This window comes from Cyphomyrmex costatus, unplaced genomic scaffold (genome assembly GCF_001594065.2).
Source record: "Cyphomyrmex costatus isolate MS0001 unplaced genomic scaffold, Ccosl1.0 scaffold332, whole genome shotgun sequence".
Lineage (NCBI taxonomy): Eukaryota > Metazoa > Arthropoda > Insecta > Hymenoptera > Formicidae > Cyphomyrmex > Cyphomyrmex costatus.
Window position 1 is genome coordinate 97,551 of NW_017277473.1, and position 24,177 is coordinate 121,727.

Below are 24,177 nucleotides of genomic sequence, written 5' to 3' on the forward strand. Positions count from 1 at the left end.
CCCCCCCTCTCTCTCTCTCTCGTCTCCTTGTATTTCTGGTTCGCGGCGTCGTTCTTTCCTCGCTTTTACCGTCATTCACTGAGTTGAAGGACATCCTAAAACGAGAAAGCGTGGCGTTTTGCGCGGCAGGGTGAACGGGAAACAAAGCTGAAGTAAAGGAAGGAAGAACGAGCAGCCGTGAGGAGCCAGCGAGAGAAGAGGAAAAGCGAAGGAAAGAAAGGTGGAAGGGGCGAAGAATGGACTTCCGGTGAAAGCCTCTCGTCTCGAGCACCTGACCTGGACTAACTCGTCGTAAAGGGTCACGAACAGGAAATAATGGTCCGTGGGGAATGTGCAAAAGGCAAAGGCAAAGAATAAGAGGACTACGAGAAACGGGGTGGCGATGGCCAAGAGGTGAAGCGAGAGGGGAAACGTGTGACGTGGGACAAGGAAGAAGCGAAAAAGAAAGAGGAGAACCGGTAAAAGAAAAGAGATTCGTACTCACGGGTCATTGGTCTTGGGCAGGAGGGTGCCGAGCTCCTTGATCCTGTCGTTGATGTTGAAACGCCGCCGTCGTTCAACTGAAAACGGAAATTGTGCACATCAATCATGGCTCGCTCGCGACAGATGAGATAGATAGATAGATAGATCGTTTGTTAATTCGTCTGCTAAATGGTGCGACCAGGATCAGCGTGCGAGAAGGAGTCGTCTTGAATTATTCGAGTTTTTGATTGAAAGGGATTTGCCTCGTATTTCGTAAAGAATTCATCTATAATAGTTACGTAATATAATAGTAACGTATCAGATGAGAAATCTTATCAGATATAAATGAAAGATGCTAATCGCTACAATCGACAGTTATCAAGGTTGAAAATCAAACATTTATATGATGATAATACTGTAGGAATCATCTTAAGTCTATGGAATAATACAATTTTTTGTTTTTCTTACACATGTATTAAATTTAATACATCTAAAGAATCTCACATTAATTATATAGAAAATTAAACCCTACCGAAATGAGTTAATTTTTATATATAATGTAATTTATAATATGATGAACAAAGTATCCCCAGCAGACTGACATCAAAAGATGTCGTTCGACGTCATAGACACAAAGTTCAATAATGGATAGTTTTTAAATTATAGTATATCAAAGGTGCTTTGTGAGCACAAGTTTTACACCTTTAATGCACCTTAGATTAAAAAATAAAACCTGTGTCTACATCTTTTGTGCTCACCAAATTATGAAGTGCATCATATGTGAAAACTAATTTTTCTAATCCAATTTATTATATATCATAATTAGTATGAAATCCTTTGTGTGTTAATTTAATGTAAGATGAATGTTAAGAAGCAACAAATATTATATAAAAATGAATACAAGAATACAATAAACGTAATACAGAACAAAAATTTTATGTAAAAAATTAATGTTAAAAGACACAGTTTGAAAGCGAGTAATGAAAGTATATTTTTTGAAGTAAAATTAATATTTTTTTTATAATAACATATATATGTATGTCAAATTAACACATACACTTTTTGATTTATCTTAGAATTTGTGTTATAAAATTACATTATTTTTATATTAACCCTTTGAGGGGCAGTGGGAAGTATACTTCTTCTTTTCATTTTTAAGGTATACTGCTTACAGAGAGAGAAGAGAGTTTAATGTTAATTGTTCACTTGCTTATAAATTATAAGTAAATATGTTATTTTAATACTAAGAAACACTGAATATCAATTTAACATATGATACTTTCAAATAACACAATCACTTTATATTAAATTAACACTTCTCGTTAAAAATTTATAAAATTAATATAAAAATTTTAACAAAGACCGATTTTAACATAAATATAAAATGCTCTTTACTGTATAATAATCACAAAAAAAATATCTTTGTTTCTTTTTTAATTATATAATTCTGAAAGAAAAAAGATGGAAAAAATATAGATTTCATCTGTATTTCCTTAGACATTAGGTTCTATAGAGTATAGATCTACATATATCTAGACTATTACAATATTCTCCTCGAATTTACAACCACTTGACACGATTGGAAGCAAACGCGATATCCTTCGATTGCTCGATCGTAATAAATTACATCGTTGTCGTCCTGAACGCGCGTGCGAATTGTCGAGGGTCAAATCGTCCCGTCTCTCGATATATCCGAGGTATCGTCGTTTCGTATCGAAGTTATTCGGGAAAGCATATCGCGCTTTCCGGAGGATATAGCGTATCTCCCTTGCGGAAAGACTACGAACCGGATCGCCCTATCGCTGGCACGTGACCCCGTTCTCGATCGATTATTCCAGCCAGGTATCTCTCGAATCGAACGGAGGTGCGAAAGGTCAAGCCGCTTGGTACGCTATCGGTGAACAGTGCCGATATCGCGATTGTAAGAAGGATAAACTACCGGAAAAGTAAATTGGTCAAAGTGCATATCAGATAGAGACATCACAACCTATGAATGACGTAAACGGAGCATTATGTCAAAATTAATCGATAAAGGTACGGAATGGTTAATGGTTAATTTTCTTCCGCTTTTCTATCTGTCAAAAGTTAATACATAGATTTTATTTCCATTGAAATTAATCGATTCCAGATGCGACAAGAATCGTAGACCAGAAGCAAAAGTTAACGGAAAACGAATAAAATGTAGTAGTAATTAAATAACAAAATAGAAGATGATAAACAAACAAATAAAGAAAAACACAAAGATAATAAATTAATTACTGGTTCATTAATAAATGTTATACAAGTAAATAAAGATATAAGTTCTTAGAGCTCTTGTTATATTGTTTTGTTTCTCATTTTTTTAATCAGAATAAAATATTGTTAAAGGTACAAAAAGTAGATAAGAAATTAATAGAATTTTAATTTTGTGGAAATCCAGATTTTGATCTTTGAGAAATAAGGAAAATAGTGAATTAAAAGACTCCGAGATAAAATTTTTAAGCTATACAGGAAAATATTCTGACTTTGTATAAAAGTCAAATATATACAGTTAAAAGAAAAATCGATTCCAAATAAGATCTACATCCAATTCTGGAACACTTCAAAGTGCATCACAGATCTACGTCATGCCAAATTAAATTCTGCAAATTGCTGATTCATACAGAAACAAATATTTGTAAACAGCACGATAGAACAAGGCTATAAAGGACGAGATACAAGATCGAGGAGATTCGTCGCACGCGCGCAAAGAGATGAAGGAGCAGCCTTGAAAACTTCAAGGAAGTTGTAACTTCCTTTCTCGAATTCGATTCGTCTCGGGGGAGAGAAAGAGAAAAAGAAAGAGACAGCGAGAAGCGGAAGAACGACGGAGAAAAGAGTGGACATGCATCAATGAGAGGGACTGGAGGGAATTTCCTCTGATCCAGCTGATTAGATTACGATGGTTAATTCAGAGGAGCGTGAGGCAGACTGAAAAATCGATGTGGATGAGGATGGGACAAACGATGGCGACGAAGATCGAACCTACCCGATTCTGTCGGGAAGATGCGCTAACCTATGCTTTTTCACTTGGAATCAAGAGGCACCGCCTTCCTAATCGACGACGACGAGTCTCATCAATCAGCCAACTCCGGTTTCCGGAAGGAATTATCTACGAGATACGGGCAAAGATTAGACAAAAGCCTCTTGTCAGCTTTGGCCCGGGTTTCCCTATACGAAAGAGAATGCAAACTTGCTCTCTTCAGTGAGCATTACGAACGCTACGAGCGGATAAATAACGCGCGCGGTTTGCTTTTTGTTCTACGATTATAAAAATCGGGATTTTCTTCATGTGCATTTCAGCTCAGATTTCTTCAGCAAGAGAGAGAGAGAGAGAGAGAGAGAGAGAGAGAGAGAGAGAGAGAGAGAGAGAGAGAATACGTTAAATTTATACACTTAAAGAAAAATAAAATATTGTTTACAATGAAGGTAACTATAATATATAGATGACAACTATCAAACTTTGTATGCATATAAAATTAATGTACATAATTGAATAAACTTATTCCATAATTATTGCAGTTAAAACCAATCGGTTACGAAAATTAGTTTCATAATCAGTTTTAGTTGCAATAAGTATAAAAAATAATATTCAACTATATACATTAAGAATATAATAAATGATTTGATCTCTACAACAAATAACTGGAATTGGAAATTTATACTTCCTATATAAAAATTAATATTATATACGTATATAAGAAACTGTTCAATAAGAATATATTTACTTAACAATACAATTTTATAGTTTAAATTTAAATACAAAATAAAACAAGGAATTTAATTTAATATAAATAAAATTTAGTTTAATAATAATAATAATAATTTAACTAATACAAATCGAAGCCTATAACAGTCTAGTTAGATCTTAGTTGCTTGTATATAATTTCACGTGAATTTATGTGCTGATTATAGGCTTTCTAAACTGCATACCGAACAATTGTCGGTTTTAAAACGCAATTCTAATAAACTACCGCGGTACTATCACGAATTAAATTGATTAACAATTTAATAATTATTCGATGCTCTTTTGGCATCTTATATAGACGTTAAAATCTGAAAATAATAATTCTTATTGCGAAAAATAAAAATTTAGTTTAAATAAAAAGTTTTTCTATTTTTAAAATTATTTTTTTAAAAGTCTGATTTTTATTGAAATAAATTTTAATTCAAGCTCTAAATTGCTGTTAAACTCATTTTCGTATTCCTTTCATGCAATATCGAAAAATTTTATGGTCTGTCATAACTTTTACATTTTATTAAAAGTATGTGTAATAAAAATGTTCTCTTAATTCTATATATTATATTGTATAAAACTTGGATAATTATACATCTATACTATACATAACGTTATGTTTTGTTGTATTATATACATCACTACTATGTTGTTTCTCCAAGTGTATAAAAATAACCTAAATATTTAGTGTCATTTATTGGTTAAAATCAATTTTTTCTTCGAAAAAATTTCGATATTTTTATTAGATTCAAAAAATGTCAAGTGTCAAATCTCTTGAACGTATAATATATGCAATCTGAAACGATAATGAAATCGCTTGATCATGTTCCTTGAGTAAAACAGATTCGGGAAAGCAATAATTAATGACAGAGAAAAGGAAAGAATTAAACAAATTTACTAAAAAAAAGAAAACACATTTGTAAATCGACTCGTGTTGCATGCATATCGATCCCGCAGAAAAAGACGGCTCTCATCGATAAGCACCTCTTTTGTCTCCTCGTATGTATAGTGCACGTAGAATGCTGTGCAATCGACAATGCACCTCGCGGGGATGTACAATAGTAGTCGATAAGTGGCGAGACAAAGAGGGGGCGAATTAGCGGCGCGACGGCGCGACTATTTTTACAGAATTCCTATTTTATTACCGATGTCCTCGTGTGCTCTGCGGTCGTTACTTCTCCATTCTCTCTTACAAATTCGATCCCGATTCCGCCCCGGCCAACTGGACTTTCATTACGTCCTCGATTGTTTTCGGAAAATTGGATGCTTCGGTTCCTCCCGATACGACCCCCGGCACCGCCTACGATTTCCGCTTGTTTCGTTTGCGAGCGCCATGCCATTTTTTGTAATTTTAGCGACGCCTTAATCGCGAGAGACAACGGCGAGATACAGTAGTAGAAAAAAGCGGATTACATCTAGAAAAAGCTACATAGAGTAGATTAAAGAATACCTATAATAATGTGCATTTTTTATCATTAAAATCAAATTGTTGATTGAAGAATATTATTTAATTTTTATGTATCTGAGGTAATTTATTTTTGAGCAAGAATTTGTTTAATTATGTATCTATTAAGTTGACAATCTCTTATTCTTGAAATCGCAATTATAAATCGAACAAACTAGAATTATATTAACAAGGTAGAAGTCATTAAATTTTTATTCCTTCTATCTACTATTATTTTAACGATACACACACAGTATGTATTAAATTTAAGACAAATTTTTCAACTTTGCACTTAAAATGCAAAAATCAATTTTTTTCATGATAACACTTCACCCTTGACATATCTAATAACACTTATAAAAAAAAAGTCCGTATCTCTCGTCTTAAACTAGATTTGTCACTTAAAACTTGTCAAAATGTGGAAAGGGATAATAGCACACGTTTCTCTGTAAAAGGACAAATCGGGATGTAGCAAAACGTATCTGTAATACGTATGCACTTCCGCACTCGAATCGAAAAATTCGCACATGCAGCCAAGTTTTATTGCACCGCGCCGGAAAGCGAGGCGAGATAATTGAAGCTCACTGATTACTCGGTCAAATTTACAGAATCGCCGCGACTCGCGCGAACACAATCGCGCGATTCGGCACGTAACGTGCATCGCATCGTAAAACAGTGGCCGACATAGCAATGGCGAGGTAAAAGCCCGGCATGGTTCGAATATTGCCGCTCGAAAATTGTTTAGTCGCTTGTTACATCCGCTGCGTATAGGGAATAATCAATTCCGTCACTTTAATGAGAATTCCTCATAACAGCGTTCTTATTGATTTTCGACGTTTAATATTTTTCGATGGAAATGATCGTAATGTTTTTGTCTCGATTTTTGCAGGGTAGCGTCTCTTAAAACTATCGTATTTGAAATCTAGTAGATCTGAATTTTTTAATACAAATAAGCAAAAAAGACCATATTCAGTCAAAGCGAGTGTTAATATTTAATAATATTTTGAGAAAATTTTGTAATTTTCAGTTCAAGCAAACTGTTGATTATTTATCGGTCTTGAAACATAGTTCTAAACTGAAGCTGCAATATCACAAATTAAATTGACAAGCAATTTAATAATATCGATAATAACAAGCATTTTTTAAATTTATTATTAAATTTTCTAAACATTTAAATTGTTCGTGTATCAAATTGAAAATACGTTATTGTGAGATATTATACAATGTGCATGGAATATTATTATCATATGTGTTTCTAATCTTCGATAAAAAGAATATTAAATTTCAACCGCGTATGCGTCTGCGTCTCTTCAGTATTTTAGTTGTTTTAGCTTATTTATCATTAGCAAACTAAGATTGCGTGAAATGCTAAAAGAAAAATAAATATATATTACAATTAAAAATAATTAGAATTCTATTTATTATATTTAAAATATCACATGGCATAAAAAATTATTAAAAAATATTAAAAGTTTTCTTTTCAAAAATTAGAATTAAATTTAGAAAAATGACGTCGATACAACAACATAAAAATATTTTCATTAAATTCACGTCGACGTTGTTTATATTCGGTTGTCGCCGTTGTTTGTATTAATAAATAACAGTCAGACGTAAGTTTAATTGACTACATTTGTGATAATAATAGACGGCCATTGCAACGACACAATGCGGGACATAGCAATACTCTTTCATTGTTATTTAAATAGTCCACTTATGTCGCAGGCACCGTGTATTGATATAAGTGCAGTAAATACCGGTAACAATAATGACGTCACGACACTGCCGATTGCTACTGTTGAGGTATAAATTGCACGGTGGCGCTTATCAATTATTTTTACACGGGCAAACATGTAATTGTTTGCAATATGTCGATCGAGTGACAATTCAAAGCGATACTATATGTAAAGAAGTAGGATTAAAACATCAATCTTGTTACAAAAACCATGAACCTGGAAGTACAAGATAAACTTCGAAGACGAAATTTTAAATATAACGATGCAACAAGCGTCAAACTCTTTTTAGCGAAAAGTAAAGCAGACAATATTTATTCTTATAATAAATCACTAATAGTAATGTTGAAACTTGAAAACAAATATCATAAAAACTTATATGTAATTAATTATTTGAATATTCCATGAATTGTATTATATCTATGTAATTAATTAGAACCACAATAAATCAATATTTGATAAATGTTATAATGCAATCATGAAAGTGTTATCATAAATTAATATGTTATTAAATGTGTTAAAAAAATAATCACAGCTTATAGCTGAATAATTTAAAAACTAAAAAAATATTTTTAATTATAAAATTAATGCAATGCATAAATGTTTCGCACCCCCATCGGGAAGAGTGGTTATTGACTTACTCATATTGTGATTATCCTTTTTCTGCCGATCTTTCGCGAGAGCATGAATCTCTGCCTCGGTCAGCAAAAGAGGTTCTGGTTTAATTTGAAGCTCCGGTATATTTGTGAGACTTCCAGCTTGGCCGTCTTTCAGTCCGTCACCCAAGGAACCAGCCTCAAACGACAGGATGTCGTCCAGGAGGTCCTCAGCCTGCAATTACAAAAAAAAACAAACTGTCATTTGGATAACATTAACTTGTACAGATAAAAAATATATTGTGCGAATTTTATAGAGAAATCTCTAATATAATTAAAATATAATTAAAATATAATTAAAAAATATATTTAATGCACAATTAGTGGAAAGTTTATGTTATATTTAATACATTTTACGTGTTCTAAATTTTTGCGACACGTGAATTGTAATATAAAAAATTTGGATAGATGACATGTATGTACGTATAATATTAAAAGTTATGACCATACATGTCCAAATTTATGTGTCGATTAACATGTTATGGATGAATATGTTAGAAAGTTATCAATATTATGTAAAATCTTGGTAAGTACAAAAAAATGTAAAATTAACACAATTTAGAAACAAATTGTGGCATATTCCTTTAGTAAAATTAACTTTAATTAAATACATACATTTTATTAATTAACATTAAAATTTATGTTTTAGAATAAGTTATTTTTATGTTATTTGATTATTTATTTATAAATTGTTACTTTAACATTAAGAAATGTTGAATATCAATTTAGCACAAAATATTTTTTATTGTATAACAAGTATTACAACGTCACAAATTACTATGTAGTATAAAACAGCATAAAAAAGAGAAAGAGAGAGAAAAAGAAATATCAAGAAATTCAGAATTACATTAAAAAATAAATTCACTATTGACAGAAGAAGGAGGGAGCAATCCTCAAGAGACCGATATGATTTATTATCGTACCGTAATCGATCGATCTCGACTATCGTAAATGAAAAAAACCTACATTATACAATCTATGCAAAACTGCGTGCTTTTACTAGAGAGTATTCGGTGATGAAACGAACTCGTCGTCACCGTCGTCGTGCGCGACAACATTACCAGGACTCACTTGGTGGTTAATGCAATTTTTCCTCGAGAATCTTACGATCGCGACGCAAATGATCGTTCTTCACGAAGGATAAGGAAACGAGACGCTGACGGAGGAAGGAATTCAAAGGGAGTGATGGAAGCCGGAACGGAAGGTGCGCACGTCGTTAATAATTCCCGGGAGCGCGATCGACGTCGTTCGCTAAATCACCCTTTCATGCCTTAAAGACTCGTTGTCTTCGGTGTGCAAAGCTCTCCGCATGATATATAAATCGTAATGTTATTCACGGGCTTCTCGTGAAAAATAATATGAAATGATTCGCACGTCAACGTGTGACCGCCTCGCCGCATCGCGAAATTGAACCGTCTTCTTTCTTTTCTCTCTCTTTTTTCGTCGTGCATTTATTCACCACTTCCATCCACGTCCGTTCCATTCCGCACGCAGTAATATTCTGTCTCGAAAATGCCGATAAGCGATCGTTCGTCGTGAAACGTGATATGGATTTAAGTGCCGAATATCGTTCACTCGGTCCGTAAAATAATATACGTAATGGTTTGTAGCGATAAATTCCGATCAGAACTCAGTGGAAAAAGAGTCGATTTTTCCATAAGATTATCTGCAAAACGTATCTCGTTGTAAATTAAAGATTGCGCAAAGTGTTGTGCTGGTGATTTGCGCGATAAGAACAAAGCGCAAGGCACGAGGAAAAATAAGATGCACTGAATGAGTGCATGCTATCTTCATTCACAAGAAGAATTAAAATTTAATTTCCTACGATCATTGATAATTCGTAATTTTTTCTCTGAATAACCGAATAAATCATAAACAATTTATTTTTTATCTTCTATTTTCTAAATTATCCTCTGAAAGGTTAAAAATATATTCAGACTTACATTTATACGAAATAAAATAAGTATCCCTATCATTTGAGATTTGAATAAAACAAATTGATAAAGAAAAAAATAAGTGAACAATAAATTACAACTAGATTAGACGTTTCCAAGTTTTTAGTCACTTCATATAATTTTAGCAGAAAGACAAAAATTCTTTGAAGAACATCGTCGCTAAAATCGTGAAAGAAAAGCATACGATGAGTGGCAGCTCCGTAAGGCGAGCTTCAAAGCGGACTCGCTTCGCCGATCTGCGCCGATGCATGTACACCGCGATCGCTGATGCAGCGTATACGTGTGTGACGTTACGTAAACATTACGTAAACAATAATAGGCGAGCTCTGTGCCGGCCTACGGAACAACGTTTCGACGCCGACTGTTGCCGCCAACCGACGAGAGATGAATCGAGTTACCTCTCGGTCCGACAGACGCGCTTTGACGCGAGCGAACCAACAAAAGCCATGCGCCATGGCTACGAGCGAGAAACACGTTAATTGTACAATAGCCTGAATATACCGAATATATAAGGTATCATGAAAGTCGCACATCTCTCTAGATAGGTAAATTAATTAATAACTTCAAATTAAGACAATTGTTTCGAGAGTGGGCGACGCACGTTAATTCGGAAAGGGTTAAAAATCAAAATTAGAAATAGAGCTATTAGCAATATCTCGAAGATTATGATTAGACATTATAAATTTAATTTAAAACTTAGTTTTTAGAATCTATTAAGATATCTATTATAAAATTATAAAATAATATAGAAAAAAAAACTGAATTATTTCGATCGCTGAAAAAATTTTCTTATCAATTTTACATGCTAAAAAATAGTGCGCTTTTAGAATTGTAACAACGAGACACGGTATAGGCTTCAAGAAACTCGCACAAAGAGGCAATTCCGACACACACGACGACGGCAAGAATGAATGGTCGTAAGCGCGAAGAAGATGAGAAGTGAATAGATGGATGACAGAGACAGCATCGATCGCCGCTGTGGTCAATGAAACTGATGCGCGTCGAAAGGGAAGCGTGATCGGTGAAGGGACTATAATGTATAGCGTATGTGATACGCGATCAAAGTAAATTGCTCGCTCCTGCAATACGAGCGCCAAGATGACGTACGCGTAAACGTCCATCATAGTTTAACATTTTGCTCCGTAACGCATCTTTATTATGAAATCGAATGTAAATATATCGCATATAAAATAATCCAAATTAACTGAATAACTAGACAACAAAAATACACCAGGAAAAATAATTTTATTATAAAGTAATAATATGAAATGACATGCGTTACACACATAACAGATTACATTTATCAGATTTTATTTTCTGATCTCAGCAGAAAATGAAATATGGTGTAACATAGAAAGATACAAATAATAAAAATAAGTTTTAATAGAAATGTGGAAATTATTTTCTATTTCTTAATTTATTGAAAGTTAAAATAAACTTATATTTTCAAAATATATAAAATATATTTCTCTGTCAAACATATATTTATATTGTATTTGAGTTCTAACTTTGTATTATTACTTCAACGCAGTTATAGATTAGTAAAATCTTACTTTGGTTTTTCACGTTTATAGAAACAAAATGTAACATAACTACGAATCTCGTTTAACATAAAAGACGCAAATTGTAACGGCTATCTGGCTAGTTGATATTAAACCAACGATATAAAGAGTCGGACCAGTTAGCAACGGCCTTTTATTTCGGCTATGTCGATTTCATGAATTACGTCGCGACGCACATATGTAATTCCCATAAACGCAATTGGTGGCGGTCCGCCGCGCGAAAAAAAAAACGTACTACACCTCGTTAAACGTCATCAGTCGTTAATGGACACCCGTTTCGCTGGTCTCGTTATGCACGCCGTCCGTATCGCTGTGTACATGCAGCGTAAACGAATCGTCTTTAAAGAGCCGCGCTACGATCGAAATAGCCTTGGCCATAGACGCGTTCGAATGGTTCGATTTTTGATCATGCACACGCGACGAACGTCGTGCGAAGAATCATTAATTAGGAATGTTATGAAATTTGATAAAGACTAACAACACGACCCAATTCTTTTGGCATTGTGCCTACAACAGAATTAGTCGTTTTGTTAATGGAAAAGTGATATAACTTTAAATTAGTAACTTTTCAATAAAGTATTTTTAAAAACCTGAATTGAAACAACGTGTTAATTAGAAATAAATAGTGAATATTCATAATTCTATCTTCTTTCTGGTTATACATGAAAAGAACGGTTTCGAAGTATCTAAAACTATAGCTATATTATGTGTGTGTGTGTGTGTGTGTGTGTGTATGTATATTTTGTATGTTATATATATATATACAATATATATATATATATAATATACAATATATATTCTCTAAAACTAATTAAACTTAAAATACTAAAAGTGATGAACTTTTTGCAATGTTACTTATTATGTTTGAGCGTTCTGCACAATTATTTTGTGTGATGGTCTAAACTATTTTTAATTTGTATTTAGCTAAATTTTTAGATATTTCAGTTTTCAAAAATAATGCTAATTCCTTATTTATGTCACTTTTGTATCAACAGAACGATATTGTACGTACATATTCAATTTCGCCTAACAATCTTACAAAATTAATTAACCTTTAAAGTTCACTATTTATGTTATTTTTAAATTAGTCAAATGCAAATTGTTTATAGGAATATTATATATATATATATTGCTAAATTGCTGCTGTAATAAGAAAATATTGTTCAAATTCATCCTACAAATTTTTCCTGATTCGAGCAGTCCATGTATTTTTCTTCAATTTATAAAACTGTCCATTTTTCCCACGAATGAAAATATTGTTGATATATTGAACGGTTAAATAGTACTACATTCGTTTACGAAAATTATCAACGAATCATTCAACAATGAGCGGAGCGAATTGCAGCGACAGGAAGCAATTGCGTCTACGATTGTGTAACGAAAGAAGATTATAATTGCATACAATTAAGTACCGCAAGCATGCAAGATAATGTCAGAACGGCTTTAATTAATTCCGGTCGCATAAGACGTCTGATCGTATGCAAGAAATCGCGACAAGATGCAGTCCTTGTTCCGTTAATCATTTTGCAACTATGTATATTTGCAATTCTGACTTTACTGACATAATTTTGACAATTATAAAAAGGTTCGTAATATTTTTACGTTAATATCATCATGAATATTTTACAATATGAATATAGTTAAAGCCATAATATACGTTTATATAATACAAAAATATAAATTGCAATAATATATAAAAAAAGTAAATAAACGTTAAATTATATGCATCATTCATGGCGAATATTTAAAGATGTATGTATCTCAAAACATTATCAAAAATATAATAATTTTATAAACTATTTTATTATTAAAATTGTCTATAATTAAATATCTGTGTAAAATTTGAGCGAAATTTTCTTATTGTTTAAAAATTATTTAATTTTCTTTTATCCTGAATCTTATGTAAAATTGTATTTTGTATCAGTTATTTGCGAATTTGGTAAAATTTTAGTATGATAAATTATACATATATATATATACTATATACATATATACTATATTATATATACAGTAAATATACTAATCAAACTCTAACACATATTCGGGTAAAAGTTTATTTAGATCTACTTAATTATTTAAAAGTTATTTACTTAAAACTGTGTAACAAAATATGGTCCTTTTATTGCATAAATCCATTATAAGTAACATTATTTGTTATTTTGTTTATTATAGTTGGTTTCAGAGCGTATTTATGATAAAAATTTGTTACCAAACATAAATAGTAGCTATTTTAGCTTTTTTAGCTGATACTTTTAGCTAGTATTGTACAGCCAAAACATCGAACATTAATCAAACGTTGACAAACAAATCTGATATAAGCAGAAAAACAAAAGCCTCGTTCTCCTTCGTATTTTGCATTTTTTAAAATGTCTATCCTCCCATCTATGTAAATAAGAACATTTTTTATACATAATGTATACATGTAGTACATCGCATATGTTTAACTGCGGTACTATGCAAATTTGTATACGCAGCACGTGCGTACGGTAACCATTTCTCATGTCCCACCTCAGAAAATGAGTTTACGGTTTTTCAAGACACTCATATTCAATAAAATCCGACATTAACGACTCTGCTGGAAAAATTCGTATCATATCAATATGGATGCGGCATCGCCGTGCGTGACGTAAAGATCTCGCATTAAATTACAGCATGTCGCCTGTTGCATTAATGATTCAACCGCGAAATAGAAAATTCCTTTATTTTTAATATTTAATGATAATTTGGGGAAATACGTATACAAAGTGTAAGAATCAGATCGGGAAAATCAAGATTTCAACGTGCATTACTCCAATTATCTAAAATCTGTATCTTTTTTTTGTAGGATTTGATTTCTGGTCGTGTAATTCGTTAATTCTTAACATTATTTATTTAAAATTTCCAAAAGTTAAAAGCAGTTAACATTATGATAATATCAAATACTATAATAATATAATCACTTTCAATTGTAACACATTACACGATTTGTATAACAGCAAATCTGATTACATACACATTACATACATTTACTTAATATTGATATCCATCTCGATAACATTGTTTCGCGCCGCGAACGACGTAAGACGTAATAATTTTCACCGCATTCTTGTCAACGTGTTGTTGACGCGACGACTATGTGTAATTAAACAATTTTCACGCCACGCCAGCGCAGCCGTCGGTGCGACAAAGTAATGCGCTCATTAGCATTGCCTACGTCATATACATGACGTAGTATGATTATTATGAAAAGCAGTCTCGTCGCGTTGATACTTAATTCTTGACGTGGATTAACGATTGATTGATCAATCGTACTCCATCTGAGAGTTCCGGAAAAGAATATCGCGAAATGTATGTCTGCAACGAAATATGTACAAAAATTATATAACTTGATTATCTGGTTTAAGACCTGTATTAAGTAAATAAACAATCAGGGAATTAAATCAGGAAATAGAATAACGTAGATTATATTTTATCCTATAAAAAATATTTTAAATAAAAATTATTATAATCTTTATCTCTATACTCATAGAATATCCCAACTGTACCCAGTCCATCTATACAGCCCTTTTATCCTCACAGGATAAGGTTTAATAAAAAATGGACAGTTTTAAAGTTAAAAAGATAGTTTAAACAATTTTAAAGTTTATAAAAAGATCTATTTTACTATAGTCTTTTTTTATCAGTTTGACTTTGGATGGTGTCGCCAAGGTCAAGTCAAAGTCACATCGGTTTTTTCACAAACGGAAATCCCCATTTTATATTGCCTATCCTTATAACTTATCTTGAGAGCTTTTCGAACATAATAACAAAATATTTTTCATCAAGACCTTTTTAAATTATAAGGCTTGAAAGTTACAAAAAGTACTGCTGGCACTAGTATTATTTAAAGTGATTGATTGATGGTTAAAACCACTTAAGTGTCGTTTATAGGACCATGACATCATATGTCAAGATTAAGGTCTTTGAAGGTTGTTTCTCTTTTACTTTAATTTTTAGTTTGAACCTTAAAATTATTGTCTAAACATATTTTTTATTAGACTTTATCCTGTGAAGATAAAAGAAGTGTGTGGGTAGTTTGGTTACTCTGTAATAATCAATTTTTCAATCTTTCTATAAAATCGCAGTTAAATAAAGTATAACAATTCTTTGGTGCACACTGTAATAAAAGTTTAATAATAGCTATCAAATGCATCTTGTTTAGCGAACTGCAATAAATATTACAAAACATAATCGTAGTGTGTAATCAACCGTTTGATTTTCATTAAAAATAATTTATTATAAAAAATAAGATAATATTTAGGAAAGTAAAGTCAGTATTTAGTTGGTTTTGGTATTAAGCGAATATTTAATTAAAATTATATCATCAAGGAGGTTTTAATAATTATCATTTAGGCTTGATTATTATCAAACTTGTTTTAAATATATATTTGGGAACGTTATACATGCAAAACTGTTTGGACTAATTGAAAGAGTTCCGATAGCGAAATCAGATAAGACTGGGAAATTAGATAATGCGAGGTCGGTTAATCCGGATTCTATTTCAAATTATATAAACGCGATCTTTATTATTCCAAAAAGTTTTATCGTTCAAATATTACCCACATCTAGAGAAACGAAAGAATTGCGACGTGAGACCGATATATTTAATTCTCCTGACGGTTTCTACGCACGAACATACGCGCTCGAGTGCCTGGCAATGAGTTCTGATGATAACGGCATTGTTCGTCGCGATAAAGTGAGGGAATTTGCGCGGCGGCGATTTCCGTACGTGGAAATACACGTAATTCAATACGATCGGAAAATTGAATATTTAGCGCCCCCGCGGAGTATTCCGGCACGCGCGTGTTGCGCGTAACTATTACGCACTCTTTTCCGGTCATACAGTGCGATATTATCATCAAATCACGTATGAGATAAACACAGGATACACGCTCACTCATCGAGAAACGCACACGCAAGTTTTTGTATTTTGCATCTCGTAAATGAACAAGGTGTAATTTTTGCATCTGCAACGTATTCATTCGTCTAATCGCGGAAAAATCGTATGAGATAAAAGTGAGCAAAATAAAAATAATTTTGCGATGATGATGTAATTTAAACGATTTGCATGCAATCGGTTGATAACCATGACTAAATTTTAAAATATCTTAATTTTTTATTTTTCCACATTCAAAGTATAAATTCTTCTAGATTGTAGAATCACAGGTTGTAATTTGATATTTCCAAATGTAGACACTTATATAATCATTATACGCTTAGAAAAAATATAGTAATGATATAAATAACAATTATACAATATTTTACATATGTATACTTTTATTATTTTATTTAATAGAAAATTTGTGGTATTCGAGAATTTATATATTTACATGCGTATTACCATAGTTATTACTACTGTAATGTTAAAATAATAATGATTACATGTATAGTTCTACTAATTAATATATACATAATTAGTATCAAAAATGATTATAAATCATACTATAATTACTTTATTATTGTAAAAATGTTTGTAACTACATTAATTGTACTAGTAATTATAATAGTAATAAATACAATTACATAGTCATTTTTTAGTATTTATATAAAATAGTATAATATATAAAATGTTATAAGATACATTATAGAAGTACATAAAATTATAACATTAACCAGAGAAGTAATTGCACTGACCAAACATTAATTTAGTCTTTAGCTTGCAAAGTATCTTTTGATGTTGAAAACGATGCTGTCCACAGAAATTACATATTACGGTATATTTCCAAAATTGTGATAATATAGACCAAAAATGATGATTTGGTTATACTTAGAATGATATTACGGTTAAAGAAATTTTATTTTGCTCCAATTTGGTCTACACTATCATAAAGTGCTATCTTTTACTTTCAAAATGAGTTTCTTTTTGTTTATGTACGATTTTTTATGACCAAGTTACGTGGGTTTGAAGTTATCACCGTCTGACGCTTACTCAAAGTTGGGGAAGATCCGCGGCAGAATAATAAAAATAAAATAAGAATAAAAGATAAAAAAGAACAAGAACGTAATAAAAAAATTAAATAAAAAGAATATATAATATAAAAGAGTGTAACAAAGATAGCCTCCACCCTCTGCGCGATGCACTCTGGGAATACATATTGTGGCTGAATGATTTTCTAGCAACTGTCATGCTAACCTCGGAATGTCAAGTCTAAGAAACACAAATCAAAATATGACACTTACTAACTATACATGATCAAAAGACATTGCAGTGTGTTTCGCGTCAAGTAAACGTAGAAACAGCGTAATTTCAAATCTGCGTAACTTGGTCATAAAAAAAGTTGTACAAAATCAAAAAAAACTCATTTTAAAAAAGCACTTAAGATAATGCGCACTTTAAGACACTATGGACAAAATAAGAGAGGGAGGGGAGCAAACAAAGAAGATTTTCTTAATCACAATATCATTCTAAACATAACTAAAATCGATATTTTTCGCTTATATTATTCCAATTTTCTCAGAAATGTGACGTGATAGAATTTTTCTGCACACGGATTCAAATCCAGCGGTCAAAAATCTTCGAGAAATGGCACTCCATGTGTCAAAGACAAAAAATCAAACAAATAAAATTTTATCAGACGTTGTTACAATCACAAATACCAAAAACTCTTTTCTCGAAGTAGAAACAATGTTAATATAGTTAAATAAAGTATTATATAGTTATTACAACAATAAAATAGTATGTTCAACTGTATATACGTTATGTATTCTACATATAAAACTCTTGTATAATCATTATTTATATAATTTTTGAGATTTTCACGGGTATTTTCTTCAGAGGTGCCAAAATGTTTGCGAGTTATATAATAACTAATATCGTCTTTTTCATTAAAAGAAAAATTGTTTATATTTGTGACTATAATTATCACAATTAAGGTTATTACTGCTATAATGTTAACAATAATAACGATATGTATAGTTGGCACCTATATATATATATATATATATATGTTGACAAAAATATCTATAATTAATTATATAGTTACTAACCATGTATATGTATTTTTTGATGATAATTGTTACTAACGTTATAACAGCAATAATCATAATTATAGTAATGCATTATTATGACATCCTTACAGCTATCTACATACAACACTACTATAAATATAAGAGAAAATAAAAAAAAGACGTATGAAGACACAAAAAGATAGATGCCAGTCACAAAAATTATTCACTCGATGTTTTTTTTTGTGAGTGTAATAAAATAAATCATTATTCAAAATTATTTTAAATTCACTGTTAAACTAAAGAAGATTGAATCTATGTTAAACTAATTCGAGCGTCTAATGACGTGTATGTTTAATTCGCTACAAAAATTCCACTCGATAAATTGTCAACCGACATAATCGGTGCTTATTACTGTGTAACATTAAGTAATAAGTGACGACTTACGTTGGCAATGAGCAATATACAATATTCGACGCCCACGACGAATTGGCAGCTGCGCTGGCAAGGTCGCACAGTCACTATAATTACGTCTTCGCGTGAAATGCATTTCTTCTCTTCGTTTGGTGCGTCTGTCTGAGACGCACTTCAACAACATTTTGGGAATAGGCCATTAAGAAATTAACGGCACGCGATACCTCGCGATTTTGCATATCTCAAAAAAAAAAAAAAAACGCATAAACAACTCTGAATGGAACCTAAAGTGAGAATGAAAATGCGTCTCGCATCTGCTGAACTTTAATTTTCACATCCAATTTTTTTTAAAAAGACAAATGTTAAGGATACTTTGGTTGTAATATCAGCTAAAAAACATTAGCTAAAAAACCAGTATCAGTCAAAAAATGTTGTCACATATGTATATGTCCTGAAACCAATTACAAAAATCAAAACAAATTACTTGACTTTTAATGGCATATGCAGCATAATTATCATATTTTATTGCAGTTTTGGATAAATAACTTTTGACCGAGTAAGCGCATTCAAAACTTTCGCATGAATATTTATTAAAGTTTTATTAGTACGTATAAAAAATTTCATTTAATTTTACTATTTTCTCATAAAAGGTGCAAATAAGTACTACAAAAAGTGATTTTACATCACTTTTTAAACAATAAAGGCAAACAAAAAATGAAATAACTTTTAAATTAATAAGGAAATTGTACTCACACATTTACTCAGATGTAACATAGAATAATATATGAAATTTTCATATTTTTATGCTTTGAATTGTGACACACACATCTTTCACTCTTAACTATTCTTAACTCTTCAGAGCTGACGACAAGATCTGTGACACAGTTACTGACTTTGGATCTGAAATCAGCTTAATTTGCGTTGATAAAAACGCATTAATCATTTCCAAATCCATTTCCGTCAGTTCCAAAGAAAGAGAAAGAGAAAAAAATTAATCATTTGAAAAAGAAATGTTTAAATACTAATTTCTTAAGAAAGTTTATAAAACGTCTATAATATAAAATTAAACTACTTGGACGCAATTCATTTACGATAATTCTGTGATAAAAAGAAAAATGCAAAAGTTCATATTCCAAAATAATTATGCAAAACTGATATAAATATAAATTTTAGTTTCGTTGATATGCATTGTTATTCTTTAAGAAACGTGCATATGTTAAAATATTGTATTTTCTAAGTTTTAAAACCACCAGCCAGAACAGAATTACAGTGATGGCCAAGGCTGCTATCCAGCGTAAGCATCTTGAAATATTGTGATGGTAATATCAAGAACGAGGCATAATGCTGACCTTTATTACAAAATAAAGGCTGGTCGGGTCTTCCGCGCTAGCCCAATATACCCCTTGGGCAATACGGCTCTACGATATTTCTTCCCCTGACAGCGTTAGTATGCTCACGAAGCATATTTCTCCCCTCTATACGTCGCACTCGCATAAAAGCCTGCTCGTTTCCGGCGTTCGACGCGATTTGAAGAACATGAAGGCGAAAATTCCGGCGCGTACGCACGCAGACATAAAAGTTACTCCCGCTTTATCTCCGCATAACTTTACATAACGAAATCGACGCTCGGTTAAATAAGGTGGACGTTGGTTGTTACGTAGCCACCGTCTGTCGTCGCGACTTGGAAATGGGCGGCGTATCGGCAAGGTTAACGCAGCAAATTAGGAACATTACCGGTTATCTACACTGCCTCAAGATGGATACACGTCAACCACCGACCAGAGGGAACCAGCTTCCCACTGATTTATCTTGTAAGACCGCGCCCCGCAATACGTCTCCCGCGGAAATTACGCAAAATCAACTCACGCGATCGAAATCCAAATTTGGTATTAACGCAGGAATTTGAAAAAGTGAGATTTGGTAGAAATATTACATACAATCTTGGCCAAAAAAGTGTGAATGATCCTTAATATATTTATTTTTTAAATAATTTTAATATTTTATTGATTTTCCTTTGGATTTTATTATCTTTTCCAAAAAAATACAATAAATTGAGAGTGTTTTGTACTTATGGTATACATGTAAATTTTCAGGACAAAAATTATTTTGTTGTTAAAAAAATGAAATAAAGAGAGACATTTCATGTAAATTTTATTAAATTAATGTATTCGTTGTTAATAATTTACGCGTCGTTTACTCTTGACTCCCTAAAACCTATTTGTCACTTTTCTATCTTAAATAAAAATATTATCATAAATAAAAAGGAAAGAATTTACGATACTCTAAAATTTCTTTGGCAGTGCTTCCGAGTTATGAGAGGTGCAACGTGAGAAATGCGTCGAAATTTGCTAGTCATCAATCTTGGGGCGAGCACAATATGTTAGTGCGATACATTTCAGTATGTCCGGCGTAATATTACCCCGTCGTACGGTACGAATCGATTTTACGGATAATTTCCATAATCCGTCATCGTCAAAGCACCTTCTCCTTCGTCATAATGCTCGCGTTAATCCCGAATATCAATCGCAATGATGCCACGTCGTGAACACGTTGCTACGCATTGGACTCGCAGCAAACACAGGCTTGTATCAGCAAGATTGCCAGTACAAATGTGGAAACATTACCTGCGCGGTTATCTGCGCTTCTTCGCGCACGGCGAGAACATTACCCCGTTCACACTTTCAGGAATCCACAGCTTTGATTAATCTCCGTCGTATATTTCTCTCGTGATATTACGACACCATCGTTACAAGTATCTCGTATTTCGCCACTTTACACCGTGCTTACTTTACGCTCCTCGGTAATCTATATTGTTATCTGCTTAACGTTATAAAAATTTCAAACTATAAAGTATTTCTAATATTTGTAATTATCTAATATTCTAATGTATATAAATTATAATGAGTATAAAACATTCATTGGGAATTTATTAGAGAATTTTTTAAAACACGTATTCGAGAAATATTGTAGTTAAATATAAAATTGTTACGACTGTATAAATATTGCGTCTCTATACATGCGATAATATTGTATATAAAATACCATCGAAAGTTCACAGATAACAGCAAACGGATCGAAGCTTCCATCTACTTATCATCTCTTGATACAGGTATGCAAAAGTAAACACGATGGAAAACCTTTCCTCTTAGGAGCATAAAAACCAAATGCAATGAAATGTCTGGCATTTATGCAAAACGTAGTCGCGTAAACCTGGTTGGCGCGCAATACATCTGAATTCGCAAAGTATCGCGGGCCTCGTTTCTTTCCAGGTCACGTTTTTATTATCATCTTAAAGGATCATTCTTGAGAAAAGGTAGTCATAATGCCTGTAACGCGCATCGAACCGACTGGCACCAAGTACCAAGTGATATCTCAAGGCGAGGCCTCATTCCTGCGTGTCGCGTGTGCAGACCACGCTGCTCTACTACAATGAGCGAAATTACGCATAATTTGACATTTGATACCAACTGCGGCTGCTCGTCCCCGCCAAGAAGCGAACTCGAATCGCAACATCAAGCAGCTCATACGTTATAATCTTATCGTACGTTATAAATTATCTCCGCGCATAGGCAATCTTGAGCACAGAGCGCACTAATTCCTTCTTTCTCTTCTACAAATTAAAAATTTTCCTAAATAAATAGAACGCCGAATATAATTGAGGCTGGATCTTCTTAGCGTCTAATAACATTTTTATGTGAATTTTTAACCTTTCCATCAATGCATAATTTTTCATCTTATCACTACTAATGCAAAACTACGCTAAAAAATGTAAAAGTGAAAAAGAGATAAGCATAAAACTATCGTTTGTTTTTCGAAAAGTGAAATTTTTTAGGCACTATAGCAAAATTCGCATAAAGATATACAAATTTTTATTATGACACGAATACCCGAGCATCCATGCAAGGTTAAATACATTTTCCAGTTATTCAAACTGTGCGCCAAACACACAGTCGTTCTTGTATCGCTTAAATTGAAGCTGGAATAGTAACATCAAAAATTAAATTGATCGTCAGTTAAAAAATAATTATGCTGTATTGAAAAAAAGAGTTTGATAACAATTATCAAACATTAATAAAATAATTCCAATTGAATCTTTAGTCAATATAATAAAAAATAATTTTACTTCCCTAAAGATTTACTAATTGTATTATCAAACGGTTGGTTATATTATTACATAGTACGTACTAAATATTTAAGAAAACAAAACTATTGTTGTTTACATTAACCAAACATTCGATTGAAATTATTTCACTCTCAACATTTGATAATTATTAAAAAATAATTTCTTTTTATTTATTGTTAATTTATTATTTCGTTTATGTTGATAATTATTATCAAATTCTTTTTTCAATATAATATAAGCATCTGAAAAGACCGCAAAGTATTCATTATGAAAAATATCACCTCAACCAGACTTTATCGGAGTAAAAATTTTCAAATATATATATATATATCTCCGAAAATTCAATAAAAAAAACTTCAATTGCTTTAATATTTCATTCATAATTTTCATAATTTTCATAAACATACCTTAATATTTCATTAATATATTTGACTCGATCAAATATATCAGCAAAATATTCAAGACAAAATCCAATTAAAATAAAATGAAACGTAATGCTTTATTATCTACTTCTTAAAATTTAATTTTCCATTGCAGATAACGCAATAGCTATCGACGCAACGTTAAAACAGCGTAGCGGCCTAATTAGCCGTTTTTTATCTGCACTCGACGGAACGGTAAGATGGGACCTTGAAACGTATATCTATATATACCTGGACAGAAAATTATCATTGGGAATGTATAAGATACTCTACTTATCGCCGCATATATATCCCTTATGAATGCATACTCACACGAATGCGTACCTTTTTATCTCGTAGCGTCAACCTAATTATCGTGATTACCGTGTGTTGCGTTACGCAACGAGACTGCTTCTCGAACGATTTATTTGAGGACACGTAACGTCATGTCTTCGTCGTGGACCGAGCGTACGCGTGTGTGCACTCGCGCGACGACGTCTCCGACGTTATGTCAGTACAGAGACCGCTTCGAGGATTTCGCGTGCATTATGCCATTATCCCAAGCGCAGCGTATCGTTACAATGTTCATCGGATGCGGATTACGTGAACGCGATGCTGGTACGGCCAGCCAGCCAACCAACTCGCATCCGGTGCACCCGAAAGGGAACATATCCTCTCTCTTTCTCTCTCTCTCCCCCCCCCCCCCCCCCCCC

General features: G+C 32.4%; 1 protein-coding gene across 1 annotated transcript in view; it reads right to left on the reverse strand.

The window, feature by feature from the left end:
* Mitf (transcription factor Mitf) overlaps positions 1-24,177 on the reverse strand; it is an 81,315-nt gene that overhangs the window by 15,506 nt on the left and 41,632 nt on the right. Inside the window, exons 4-5 of the mRNA XM_018542464.1 lie at positions 8,032-8,221; positions 485-560 (exon numbers count right to left, since the gene is read on the reverse strand). Of these exons, the coding sequence (XP_018397966.1) occupies positions 485-560; positions 8,032-8,221 (266 nt within the window). The remainder of the gene's footprint in view (positions 1-484; positions 561-8,031; positions 8,222-24,177) is intronic.